This window comes from Haliotis cracherodii, unplaced genomic scaffold (genome assembly GCF_022045235.1).
Source record: "Haliotis cracherodii isolate W230 unplaced genomic scaffold, xgHalCrac1.p SCAF_15, whole genome shotgun sequence".
NCBI lineage: Eukaryota > Metazoa > Mollusca > Gastropoda > Lepetellida > Haliotidae > Haliotis > Haliotis cracherodii.
The window spans coordinates 1,531,465-1,545,743 of NW_027266270.1; the positions used below are offsets into that span (position 1 = coordinate 1,531,465).

Below are 14,279 nucleotides of genomic sequence, written 5' to 3' on the forward strand. Positions count from 1 at the left end.
TTCAATTGGATGGCTTCATCCGGGCACCTGCACTAAGATGGCGGATTCTGCAACATGGCAAAACTTGCCAAGAATGTGCCAAGCTTTTGGATAAAAGTAGCGGATATTTTACTTATATCTTGATTACGGACATAGTACGGGTAATCACTGATCTTTCCTTGTGTCTGTGCAACTAAGTGCAGTATTGGTTTATGAGTTATTTACCCCAGTTTTGTATTTACAATCAAAGGGAAGGGGTGTGGAGAAGTGGTATTTGTTCAGTCGGTGATTGCTCTATCCTGTTATCGGCGTTTAAAGTATCCAAAATGAATGTGCAGTATGATTCAAATTATGTTGAATTTGTTTCTTGAAATATGTTTACAAGAACATGAGGTATTTTATGATCGTTAGGCTCACAGAATGGAGTAAAATGGCGGTGCCTGTGCCGATTCAGTGATCTACTGTCAAACCGAATATAGAATCACGGTTCGCTTTCTATTCATGATATTTTGGCAAAACCAAACCAACTTCATCATGAGTCGAAGTTAAAGACAAATCGTTCGTGGAGAAATGAATACTGTTTATCATGATTTTCATTTTATGAAATAATATTACTTTGATGACTGAGATTAGGTTTGTGTCTGCAAAGTCTTTGTTACGAGTTCACATATAGCCTCTAATAGACAAGAATATGATTCATGAAGTTATTTGCTTGAGGTTAGACAGACAATTAGATTAATACCATAAAATGATGTTTCTGTGTTTAGTATATTGCTGATGTTTAGATGATTTTCTCAAAAGACAGCAATCAGTACTTATCACAGATAAACACTCATGCCAAGATTCAAAAGCCAAAATGGTCATGCTTTGTACAGGTATGGCTTTTGAATGCTTGTTTGTTTTGGCAGCAAACTTAAGCTCTTAAATATTTAACATCAGGAGGTGTTGGAAAGAGGAATTCAAGGTTAATTGTTTATAGGTCCTTTATATGGCATGAATTTGGCCAACTGGCATCATTTTAATATGGGAGGTAACTCTTTATTTCAATTTTCCATGTATCCATCCCATGCAACATGCACATTGCTTTATGTTACTAAATTGTCACACTTTGAATTCCATAGAATCAAATTTTCTCACGTCTGAAAGGAAAATAATCATTCATGCTCAAACGCTTGGTAAATGTATGCCATGATTAATTTTGTATAATCCTCATGATTGTAGATGAGACTATTGCAGGTTTAACATGATATGCAGATATCTTTGTGTTGTTGGTTATTTCTATGAATGTTCAGCGGTAGTCTTTAACCAAAGTTTAAAGTAACTTTGTGACTGTGTAACCAATAGTAAAAGGGCATTTGTTATAAATGTTATGTTTAGATTACCTCACTGAAAGTCAAGTGAGCTTATCATGCTTATGTCACGCCCTATTTGTCCTTCATTTACATCTCCTTAGACTGGCCTGCATCTATGAAGCTTTAACATACTTGTTACCACTACTGAAGGATAACACTCCAGTTTGTTGAAGAGGTTTCATTCGGATCTTTAACCATGTATACATGGCCGCCACAGCAGTCATGTTGAAAATCTTATTCCTGGCCATTTCTCCGCAATTTTGGTTCATATTGTATTGAAATTTCTCCTGGGTTCAACACATATGTTTATTTTTTCTCCGGTATTTTCAAATTTGAACTTAATTTTTACCTTTGCACTACGGCAACATGATCCTAAATTTTCTCAAAATTCATTTTCCCGCACTGTAAAAATCACCTCCCAGAAAACACATGACCCTTGAAGCTTGTTCCAACCTATGTTGACATCGTTCGATATGAATCTGATTTGTGATATGGTTACTATGGCAACTATATTGAAAAACCACCAACAGCAACATCTTTTGAATGTCAATTAATTCCCAATGTTTTGTTTATGAAATGACAAATTTTTCATACATGTTGCATCATATGTTACCGTATATGTAGAGATGAAACTTAGAAATACAGGGCATTGGAAAGATCACATTAGGGGTGTCACAATTCGTCAGTTTTTGCACGATTTGCACTATTTTACATTGAAAAAAATCTATTTGGTGTGTTTAAATAATATTCAAGTTGATTCGTCATTAATTATTTGCCATTTGTTTTCAGTCGATAGTTATGACTTGCGATTAGTTACCAAGTTGTCGGCTAGCCATATCAGCATTAATTGTAATTGAACTCCTAACCAAAATCATAAAATGTCACAATGGTTTTTCTTCCAATAGTAATCAGGTTTTACTTATCCTGGTTATTTGGAATTCATTACTTTAACTTTATTTGGTTGGGGTGTGATCCATCGACGCAACTTCTACTTTATCGCATCAGATGGCAAAATAATGTGACTTCTTTTTTTATTGTGATTGTTCTGATACTTTTTCAGATCCATATCAACATTTTACAGATACATTTTACAGGAATACATTTGACTTTTTACAAGCAGAATGTAAGTTCTACAACATTGATGTGAAAGAGATTAATCATACACAACCATGAGTAAGGCTAACTTTGAGATGGAAGGGATGATGGGAGGTGATTCTGATTCGTCGGATGAAGACAGAATGCAAATAGACGAATCCGCAGCATCATCATCAGGGGGACCGCAGACAGCAGAGGATACAGAATTAAAAGAGGAAGAAGAGGAAGGCAGTGATGATGATGATGATGATGATGGTGACGAAGAAGATGATGAAGACGACGATGATGAGGAGGATGAAGACGAGGATGACGAAGACGGTGAGGAAGTGGATGAGGTTGAAGGGGAGGAAGATTCTGATGAAGGTTAATTTCTTTCACCACCTTAATTATGTAAATGAGAACTTCATGTCTATGATGGCTGTTTGAAAGTTCACTGGTATGCATGATAAGAAAACCATCTACTGATCATATTTCATTTCTGGAATGAAAGCTTTTACATAGGTTGTGTCTGTTATCCATATGTTACCCTGGAAGATCCGGGATAGAATAGGTCTTCAGCGACCCATGCTTGCCATAAAAGGCGACTATGCTTGTGGTAAGAGGCAACTAATGGGATTAGGTGGTCAGGTGGTCAGGCTCGCCAACTTGGTTGATGCATATCATCATATCCCAATTGAGTGGATCGATGCTCATGTCAATCACTGGATTGTCTGGTCTAGACTTGATTATTTACATATCGCCGTCATGTAGCTGGAATATTGCTGAGCGCGCCGTTAAATAACAAGCAAACATCATCTATATGTTGCTTAAGACAGTTCTTATAATAAATTTGGTGTATCATGTTATGAATCATCCCACCCTTTATGAACCTTGTGACACTGCCAGGGATTGACTTAGGCCGTGATTCAGCGATATTCTCGCATAGTTTTCGTTGATAGCGCACCAACAATCAATCAGCGCGATTGAAAATCGCATAGATCTTTCAATAGTTTTATCAGCATTAACACACTCATTTTCACCTACAAAAAATGTTGTATTGCTTGAATGAATTTATCTGCGGTACCTAAAAATGTCAATAAAATATTTACACGCCAGTTTATTCAATCGTCAAAAGTTGTCAATCGAAACAGCGATTTGCATACTAGCAGCATTGCATGCTATCTCTTACTGTGCATAGCCGATTCCTATATCACGGCATGGAGCTTTGCATCAGCTAACAATGGTGGAATGCGCAACAAAATTTTTTATCCCCGATTGGCAAAACGAGTGTTTGGTTTTACAAACCAAACTCTTTGGAAGCGCACAAAATCTTATTCCGTGATCTACAACTCCGAATCATGAAACATATTTTTTCAAGACTAAAATCCTAGCAGAAATCAAAGAAGTTGATCTACATGTATGTGCATCCATTCAGAAATCAAGAGAGAAAAACGCAATCTGATTATCAGAGGTAAATTTTCAAACATGAGCAAATTTCGATTTTGCAATGACAGCAAAACAAAAACTAAATGAATATACATACAACTCTTTCTCCATAATAATCTACAAATTTCAGAACAGAAACGTTCGTATTTTCGATGAGATTCGCCTAGCCGATGACGGCACCGGTGGAAGAGTTTTCATGAACGTACCCTTGTGCAAGAATGTCCACCGTGCGTGAATTACAAATTTTGAACTATTACTAGTGGCCAAACAGCAAGTTGGATTTAGATATTTTAAGATATGGTACGATACGTTTGCTTCCAAATTTGTCCATAAGAATTGAAAACGGTGACTTAATCATTCAAATGTAACTCTTAAACATCGTGAATGTCAGCAGTCTTTTCAACGTCCGATTACTCTGGCTGCTTCACCTGGCAAACACGCTGCCATCTGTGAAATAAATGACTTAATTATTGCTAATTAAACAAGAGGGTGAACCTGGAGCAATAGTCCATATTGATTAGATTTCATTTGATACGGTCAGAGACCCAGCCTCTGATATGGTACACATTTCAGACGGAAATAAGATGGCGAAATTGATGAAAGCACTGGCATGTAAATAATATAGTTTTTGCCAACAAACTAATACCATTTACAACAGTCGCTATTTCATCACTCTTGTCAACAATGAACAGAAATACATAAATATTAGTGTAATTCATAATAGATTTAACATGGTTATGGGATTCGTATGCTGTAGCATTAAACCCCAAATCCCCTTTATTTGGAACAATGTGTTACCATGGTTACTGGATTTGAGAGGTGAAACAATACATCGGTGCATGGTGGGTTTTCCTGCACAGATACGATACACAATACATTTTTTTCTGTAGCGATACAAGACGGTATGCTTGCTAAAATACATTACTGCTTGTTTAATACCCCCGTTATTTTTGCTGTCCAAAATAACAAAATGTGTTGTAATTAAGTTCACTACTAAAATAGCTGTAACAATCTTGTCTACAGCTAGCTTTTGCTTTTGAATCTGCTCTGTAATATTTGTAGTCAAGACATTTCCACATTTCCATATCTTACGTCTCATATCTTGACCTTTGTATCTTGATTCGTGAAGTATTGTGACCATGCTGTATCATTTCATCTCTACTGGATACAGTTCATTAAGACGTAAGTAGGTGTATATTCCATGATTGGTCGTTACTGTTCTAGAGTGGGAGTCTGAGGAAGAGGAGGAAGAAGCTCAGGCTGAAGGCTTAGTTGTTGAGAGCGAATCCGACGACGAGAATGCTGACAATTGTCCAATCTGTCTTAATCGCTTCAAGGATCAAGATGTCGGCACTCCCGAGGCCTGTGACCACAACTTCTGTCTTGAGTGTATTCAGGAGTGGGCAAATGTACGAAATTCTGAAAATTCTTCTTTCAATATATCTTCTATGGTATCTTCACAAGAACTGGTTTTCACATAGTACCTTAGTCAGAGTGTACAAATGCATTGTAGTGTACAATGAGTCATTATTTAATGTAATTATGTGTTGATTGACAGAATGTGAATACCTGCCCCGTTGACAGACAGGTGTTCCGCCTGATTCTTGCCAGACATCCCAGTGAGGACAAGGTTTATGAGAAGGTGAGTGTATCCATGGAAACAGAATTGTTGGTCAGCCTGATAATGATGATGGAACTTAACATTCTACAAACTGTAAATTGGCTGATGTGTCTGGTATTCACCAATATTCACACTCACTTTCCAAGGCATGCTAGTCCTTATCTATTGTATGTATATACTTATCAGAATAATCACTACTCATGCCATTTGGGCAAAGAAACTAATAATGTCTGGGTGTTGTCATTAGTTATTCAAGAAAATGTTAGTCGCAACCGTTTTAAAATTTGTTTGATACAAGGTTAGTATATATTGATGTAACCTTCACATTACCATGTTAGTACAGGCTTGAAAAGGCCTTGAATATTTAGGTCCCTCTTGAAAAGACTTGATTTGTAACTTAAACCTTGAAAGCCTTGAAAATCACCAAAATAGCTTGAAAAGCCCTGAATTTGTACAAAATGACAAACTTGTCAATTAAAGTATTAAAACACACAAATCTAATAGTAATGTACCAAGGATGTTTAAGTGTGGTTTATCACAGTGATAGATTTGACACTTGGCTAAACACCTTGAAGAATTCATGATAAGATTTTCATTTTATTTATTGGAAATCAATCTTGTTTGAGAATTTGTGCATACTGCTTTTTGAGTATTATAATTAATAGGTAGTATGCTGGATTACAAAAATATTGGCAGACTGAGGCTAATAACCAAACTAAAAGTCTTGAAAATGACACATGAAAAGGCCTTGAATTTTCGTGTTCCATATCTGTATGAACCGTTCATTATAGATGAAGCAAAGGTGATGAACAGCCAAAGTGAATATTTCTCGTTAATCACAGATTTTTGTGATGTTCAAGTGGAGGTTTTTCATGGTGTTCATGTTTGTAGATCCCTGTTGAAGATAAGAATGCTCAGGAGGAAGAGGTTGAGGAAGAGCCAACGTACTGCGAGGTGTGCGGCCGCTGTGACCGGGAGGACAGACTACTGCTGTGTGATGGCTGTGATCTGGGGTGGGTGCTGGCTCACATCCTGTAGGGGTTCACTGGTTGGGTGGGTGCTGGCTCACATCCTGTAGGGGTTCACTGGTTGGGTGGGTGGTGGCTCACATCCTGTAGGGGGTCACTGGTGGGGTGGGGTGGGTGGTTTCTCACATTTTGTGGGGGGTCACTGGTGGGGTGGGTGGTGTCTCACATCCTGTAGGGGATCACTGGTGGGGTAAAACTGGAAGTGGAAGAAAATGTCTCTAGTTCCAGAATTCTAATAGTTCCAGAATTGTAATAGTATTGGACTCGCCGACTTGTGTATATTGAAGTGGTTATTGTGTTGCAGGTTTCACTGTGAGTGTCTGTCGCCACCTCTGGCCGACATCCCTGTAGAGGAGTGGTTCTGTTCCGACTGTGCCGCGGCCAACAAGGAAGGTAAAGGTCACCTAGCTGTTTCTGATTGGTCATTTTCATTTATTGAGGAAGGATATATTTAACCTTATGAAAATGGTATATATTTTTTATTAGCCTGTTATCCAGATTGGCAGGCATGAACGAGATAAATAGATGACATGAGATAACAGTTCACTGTACATGGTCAACTAACGTGAGGTTTAAAAGTGTGACTGGTGAGTGAGGTGTGTGTGTAGCTCTTACTGTCAACCATGCGTTTGTCTTATCCTGACTTAACTACATCCATGATGTGTTGTAGTGTTCTAGACAATATACTAGCCGCTGATTGTCATAAGAGGCGAGTCAGTGGATCGAGAAGTCAGACAGTGACTTTGTTGATTGCGTGCCATATTTGCTTGTTAACAGATCATTGCCATATCACTGGACGCTTGCTAAGCAGGACATCACACACTCACACACACACACTCACACACACACCACACTCACACTCACACACACACACACACACACACACACACACACACACACACACACACACACACACACACACTCTGACTGTTTTCTTGATGGTGTAGGTGCAGTTGAAGAAAGTGACGAGGAAGATATTGACATCCGCCCCCGACGCCGTCTCATTGCTCGTACTCTAGTAAGTGAAAGAGTGCGGACGCGGATCAGGCAGACCCGTGTTGAGAGGGCATTACGGCTGCCACCCGAACTCATTTCCTCATCTGAGGTAAGAGATTGAAGTCACGTCCTTCATACACGTTCGATCAATAAACTATTTTCTTGGTGGGGGCACGGGTGGCCAAGTCGTCTTAAGGCGCCGCGATTCGCTGTGCAGAGTTGCGTCCCTTGGGCACGCCAGAAACCTATGATTGTGGGTTCGAATCCCCGTTCGCCCCCATTATGTTTCTAGGTTTGTCAGCAACATACCCATGCTCGTGGGTTTCACCGAAGTGGTAAACGTCTGAGACCTGCATCACTTCGGGCTTTCCTCCCACATTAAGCTGACACGCCTTGATATAACTGGAATACTGTTAAAAGCGGCGTTAAACCCAACTCACTCACTCACTATTTTCTTTGTAGCTTTAGCTGCTGATATTCAAATGATATCAAGTGGCAGAAATTAACTGTTGAGCCCTGGAATTTAATGTTTTTGTGTTGAATCGAGAGCTGGGACGAGTAGCACGGGTACTGAGGTCGGATGGGTCCTGAGTAGGACCCAGGTACCCACAGGACTACCAGTATCTGTTAGTCACATGATATATTTTTTAGTGACAATGACCATAAAGCTCCATGGTGACATAGGGAGTCACTAATGTTCGCATTTCTTTCTGACTCTGTGCATGCTTTCCTTCTGATGTTTATGTGTTGGGGTAAAGATAAAGCTTCAGTCAACTTCAGTGTATGCATGATCAGAATGTATTATACATGTATCTAAATAGTTTTTGCCAGGGCTCCTGTGAAACAATTTCCAATCGGACATTTTGTACCCAATTCGAGGCCTACAGCAGGTACCTGGGTAGGGTAGAGTCGGGTTTTAGGCCTTCAGTTACCTGGGTAGTAAATTTGGACTCATCCCTGTTGTACCTGAATCATTCATCATTGTGCAGATAAGGCAAGAATGTTGTCTCAGGTGACTGAACATCTTTGCCTATACAGTTAACTCTCAATCTCACAACTTCACAATTACAGGAAGAAGGCGTGTCTGCTGCTTCTTCAAGTCAAACATCTGCATCCCCTTTGAAAAAGAAATCTCCTGTCAAACGACGAAAGAAGACCACAAGGCGGAAAACCCGTAAACGCAAGAGTCCAAAGAAGCGGAAAACTAAATCCCCAGGCTCGAAAACGAAGAAGAAAACTGCTGGCAAACGGAGGAGGAAGAGAAAGGGAGGAAAGAAGCGAAAGGTGGGATGATGTCTTGTGTTTGTAATCAGATCAACGTCTACCTGAACAGGCATTGAATAATTAATTAATTGTCATTAGAACGGAACATTGTGAAGAATAAATATGTACCAAGTACCCTTTGCAGGTCAGATGTGACAAAGTTGGAATGGGTAGTCAAAGCCACAGAAACTGTGGTTGATGGAATGTCAGATGGTCCAGACTTGATTATTTACAGACTGACATGATACAGTTTAAATATATCTTACTGAAACGTTAAAGAACACTTACTTTTAAAAGCTCTGCAACTTCAACAGGACCCTGTCCCACCGTGATACACACACACCCACATTCACATTGATGGAGTGGTGGGGTAGCCCAGTGGATAAAGCGTTCACTCATCTCGCCGAAGACCTGGCTTCAAATCCCTATGTGGAATATTGATAAAAAAGGCTCGTCGCTACATGCACGTCGCTATATAAGTGCAATAATCTTCTACGCGACGTTAAACCCCATTTGACCTCACCTCTGTTGTATTCATTTGTAGCAAAATTGAAACATTGAGACCTGGTTCAGAACTATTGCTCTCAAATGCTACTAGTCCATGAGGACTACCATCTTTGGGTCTGTTCTTGTTGTCAGTACAATTAGTAGTCTCAGGCTAGCAGAGTAGCATGAATTTCAAAAGCTGTATTGACTGTGCAACTGTTGCAGCTAAAGAGAAGCAGCTCTCGTACAGCAGCTCCCGCATCCACCACTGTCAAGTCTCGGATCGCGGGGCGCCTGGGTCTGTCCAAGCCTCCGTCAGGTCTCTCTATACCTATGCAGAAGCTGCCCCAGGAGAAGACGCTAGAGCAACACCGCGCCGAGGACGGTGGCTTCTCTATACTCGGCCATAAAGACGATCTAGATCATTTCCAAGAGTAAGCACTGTTAAACCTCTTTGATCCAGACACACCCACCTTTTAGACAATTGCTTTCTGGATCGCCTTTTTGAAAAACATTACTCCTTTATGATGTTTCGTTTGTTAATCCAGTGTCTGCTCATAGCTGTAAGATCGCTGATGCAGCATTAAACAGAGATGACTGCCTCACTCACTCCGAATGGTGCCATCTGGAGTAATGAGGCACCGGTAGTCGAGTTGTGAAAGAGTCTTATTTTGTTGGACCCCTGTGGAGTCAATAACTCCCTGGGTGCCGTTGTACATAGCGATCTTAGCGCTAAGGTGATCATAACTCCCATACCTTAACATAAGACTTACGACAGTCGTAGTGCTAAGCTGTTTCCTACAACAGCACCCTGAACTAGTAGTTTAACAAATTATTACTTCAAAGATTTGGGGAGTTTTGAACCATTTCCGTGAGACACAGTATCATTAGTCCAGTCTTTATTTGCAGTGATGATGTGTCAACTGAAGCTCAACCAAGTGGTAGTGGGAAGGCAGGCCGTCTCACCAAGTATTCTGTATTATCATTGAAGTCACATCGTCCTGTTGGCAGAGTCAGAATACCGAAGTAAGTTCAGTTAATTTGTACAGTGAACTCTGTGTGGACCTTCGTGTAAGTGTCCACAGCACTGTACTGTCATGAGAAAGAACTCACTTGGGTCAGGTGGTCGGACTATGTGATGTAGTTAATTGCAGACCCGTGAAGATCCGGGGTAGAATAGGTCTTCAGCAACCCATGCTTGCCACAAGAGGCGACTATGCTTGTAGTAAGAGGCAACTTACCGGATCGGTAGGTCACACTCGCTGATTTTGTTGATGAATGTTGTATCCCAATTGTGTGGATCGATGTTCATGATGTCAGTCACTAGATTGTCTGGTCCAGACTCGATTATTTACGAACTGCCGTCATATTGCTGGAATATTGCTGAGTATGGCATTAAACAACAAACAAACAAACAAAGCATGTCATCATATTCCAACGGTGTTGAATATTGCTCATTGTATGAATCACTGGTTTTCTTGGTGCACACACGATTAATATTCAGGGATGGAAATAAGCTAGCTTGGATGAGTTTTGTTGATGGTATCTATAAGGCTAGTAGAGTCTTCCTGTATGTTGTCAATATTCAGGCTGGTGGATGTACTTGGTTAGTTGCCATCCCTTTTGTTCACAAGCAGTGTGATGTGGTTGAAACAGGGGTCCGGAAACCGTCATATGCGCCGGACATGTCCGATTGGGAATCTCAAATGTCCGTTTTAAAATATTGCTTACCGGACATTTTAAAAAGTATTGTCCGGACATTCTTAAATTTTGACCGGACATGATCAGCAGTTAGGACTGAGCAGTTTCTGTCTGCAGTTGCAACACAATGAAGATTAACTACACAGACAAGCTTTGTTTGTTTTGATTGCTGTAAATACATCGTACCTACATGATAGTCCAATCGGTCAATCACTGTTTAATAAACTGAGTTGACACTGATTAATCGAGGATTAATTACTGAGAACATCTTGTTAATTTGAGTGAAAGGTGTTTACAACTGTACATTAATACCTTGCATCATCGATGTACCTCATTATCCTCACAATGCTACGATACGAAACCTCAGACAAGAAGCGAAAGCGTGACGACAGCCAGTCGACCGATGCAGATCAGTCGAGCGAACTGCCAAACCCTCAAAGTCTGGACGATCATTTTGTAAGTCGTGGCTAACGACTTTCACTTGGTTGACATGCAATGAGGATTTGCAGATTTTATTGTTTTCAGTAGCTATTCGTATATTGAATCTTGATTGACCGCCATTTTGCTTTCTCGGACGATCGATATCCAATTTTTTTATGGTCAATAATTAAGTACAGATGAAAAAAGTATTCAAATAACTATTGCTATCAACAATATTTTAGTATTTGTGATTAAATTATCTGTCTTGTTTTTAAAAAAATCTTTAGTTTAAAAAAAAACTTTTCCCGTGAGGTCACGTGATAACCAAATATGGGATAATAGTCTCGATCCAAATGTTACAACGCGTACACTTGAGCAGACTCATGAATATAACTCATGAATATTAATTAGACCGTTCACTACATTAACAGATCGTTATTATAACAGAAACAAACGTATGTTTTCCATGTAAATCTAAAATGATATTATTTGTTATTAATTGTCCGGTGAATTAAACAATTGGTTAAATTGAAACAATTCATAATTCATCATATTATGAATACGTAAATTTTTTAACTTATCCTGCATTACTCCGTATTGCATTTACTGCTGTCTTTGACAGAGTGACGAACTGTGTGAGATCCAGCTGCTGAAGAAAGTTGTCCCAACCAGCTCAGGAGGCAGCGCCCTCTCACAGTCGGCACGTGACCCGGAAGTCATGACGTCACACAAAAACACATAACTGCTTTGTCACCTCCACGGACGGACGTACTGTGTATCCCTTGTGGAAATTAAAGCTTATTATTTGTTTTTTATATTTTGCGTGTTTCTACATTCATTATATGCTGCTACATTGTTACCTGTTATGGGCCGTGACCTTAGGGTCTTCCCATTCGTAAATTGTAACGTTTATCGCTCGTCTGTGGCTCACGTCACAGTAATTTACGGGCGCAATGTTGTTCCCGCCATTTTGTTTTCTTTCCCGCCATTTTGGCCATTCACCACGTGGCCACGTAATGTCGTGTTCTGCGTTTTGAATTCTCTCTTTGGCTTGGGTAATACATTACATTTATGTATGTTGTTTTGGTGTGCTTAAAGCCTTGCCTTTTCGCTACCTCTCAGCGTAATTGTTTCTTCTCATAAACTTCAATATAATACGAAGTTTTTGAGTTTCATTATGTATCCCGTACTCTGTGGTTTTGCCACATGGTTACGTGTTTGCACATGGTTATGTGTTTGCTTAAAGCTATGCTTTTTCGCTACCTTTTAGCGTCATTGTTTGATCTCATAAACTTCATTGAAATACAAAGTTTCTGAATCACATTATGCTTCCCATACTTTGTGATTGGCCACATGGTTATGTGTTTGCTTAAAGCTATGCTTTTTCGCTACCTTTTAGCATCATTGTTTGATCTCATAAACTTCATTGAAATACAAAGTTTCTGAATCACATTATGCTTCCCGCACTTTGTGGCTTTGCCACATAGTAATGTTTTGCTTAAATTCCAGATTTTCTGCCTCGCTGCACTTGTTGCCGCGGGAACAAATCTGGTCGGGGCCGCCCCTTTCTGCCGTGATTGTACGACGCCCTGTACTTTCACAAGGCAGTGCCGATGTTGCAGTCATTCGTCGCTGTGATCCTTCAGCTCATGCGAGTATCCAGGACACACCTCGCTCAACGTGCTCGTCGACCCCCACCTACGTTGACGGCAGCAGCGCTCAGCGGAGCTTCGCAGTGCTCCCAGCACCAACGGCGGCTCCCAACGTAGAGTCTGCCTCCCATGGCACGACATACGACCGTTCACGGTCTCCTACTCCACCGGCGGCTCCAGCGCTCCCAACGTAGAGTCTGCCTCCCCTGGCACGACATACGACCGTTCACGGTCTCCAACACCACCACATCAACGCTGATGTCTCCGGCGCCCCCGGCGCCTCTGATGTCCCTGCGCTCCCGGCGCTCCTGGCGCTCCCGGCGCCTCCGATGTCCTGGCGCTCCCGGCGCACCCGGCGCCTCCGATGTCTCGGCGCCTCGTGCGCTCCCGGCGCCTCTGATGTCTCGGCGCCTCGTGCGCTCCCGGCGCCTCCGATGTCTCGGCGCTCCCGGCGCTCCCGGCGCCTCTGATGTCTCGGCGCCTCGTGCGCTCCCGGCGCCTCCGATGTCTCGGCGCCTCGTGCGCTCCCGGCGCCTCCGATGTCTCGGCGCCTCGTGCGCTCCCGGCGCCTCTGATGTCTCGGCGCCTCCGATGTCTCGGCGCCTCGTGCGCTCCCGGCGCCTCTGATGTCTCGGCGCCTCTGATGTCCCGGCGCTCCCGGCGCCTCTGATGTCTCGGCGCCTCGTGCGCTCCCGGCGCCTCTGATGTCTCGGCGCCTCTGATGTCCCGGCGCTCCCGGCGCCTCTGATGTCTCGGCGCCTCGTGCATTCCCGGCGCCTCTGATGTCTCGGCGCCTCTGATGTCCCGGCGCTCCCGGCGCCTCTGATGTCTCGGCGCCTCGTGCATTCCCGGCGCCTCTGATGTCTCCGCGCTCCGGCGCCTCCGCATCCTCTGATGTCTTCGGTGCTCCCGGCGCCTCTAAGGTCTTTGATCTCATTATCTTCGACGCCTCTAATGTCTCTGGCGCCTCTGACTACTCCGGCGCCTCAAGAGTTACGGAAGAAGCGCCTATGATATATCCGGCGCCTAAGATGACCTCCGGCGCCCAGATCAACAAGCTTTATCAAGCTCAGATCAACGAGCCGACTATCCGATCTTCTACTGCGGCTTAAGGGGCACCATCGGCAATCGCCTCCCCGGCGCCACTGCCCTCTTCTCTTGCTGCCGTCTCATAACTCCTCACACGGAGAAGCATGGTGAAACAACTGTCGCCGCTCCTGTCGCTACTCTCCCGTCGGTCTTCGGGATCGTGACTATCGTT

General features: G+C 42.2%; 1 protein-coding gene across 4 annotated transcripts in view; it reads left to right on the top strand.

The window, feature by feature from the left end:
* The first annotated feature begins 12 nt into the window (after positions 1-12).
* LOC139462165 (PHD and RING finger domain-containing protein 1-like) overlaps positions 13-14,279 on the top strand; it is a 29,878-nt gene continuing 15,611 nt past the window's right edge. For 2 of the 4 annotated variants that reach the window (XM_071243697.1, XM_071243700.1), the window contains exons 1-10: positions 37-140; positions 2,392-2,789; positions 5,076-5,260; positions 5,410-5,493; positions 6,364-6,485; positions 6,805-6,893; positions 7,448-7,605; positions 8,568-8,780; positions 9,471-9,679; positions 10,155-10,271. In XM_071243697.1, the coding sequence (XP_071099798.1) occupies positions 2,501-2,789; positions 5,076-5,260; positions 5,410-5,493; positions 6,364-6,485; positions 6,805-6,893; positions 7,448-7,605; positions 8,568-8,780; positions 9,471-9,679; positions 10,155-10,271 (1,466 nt within the window). In that variant the 5' untranslated portion in view covers positions 37-140; positions 2,392-2,500. Of the gene's footprint in view, positions 141-2,391; positions 2,790-5,075; positions 5,261-5,409; positions 5,494-6,363; positions 6,486-6,804; positions 6,894-7,447; positions 7,606-8,567; positions 8,781-9,470; positions 9,680-10,154; positions 10,272-14,279 lie in introns of all 4 variants that reach the window. The other 2 variants (XM_071243699.1, XM_071243698.1) reach the window with 2 other exon arrangements.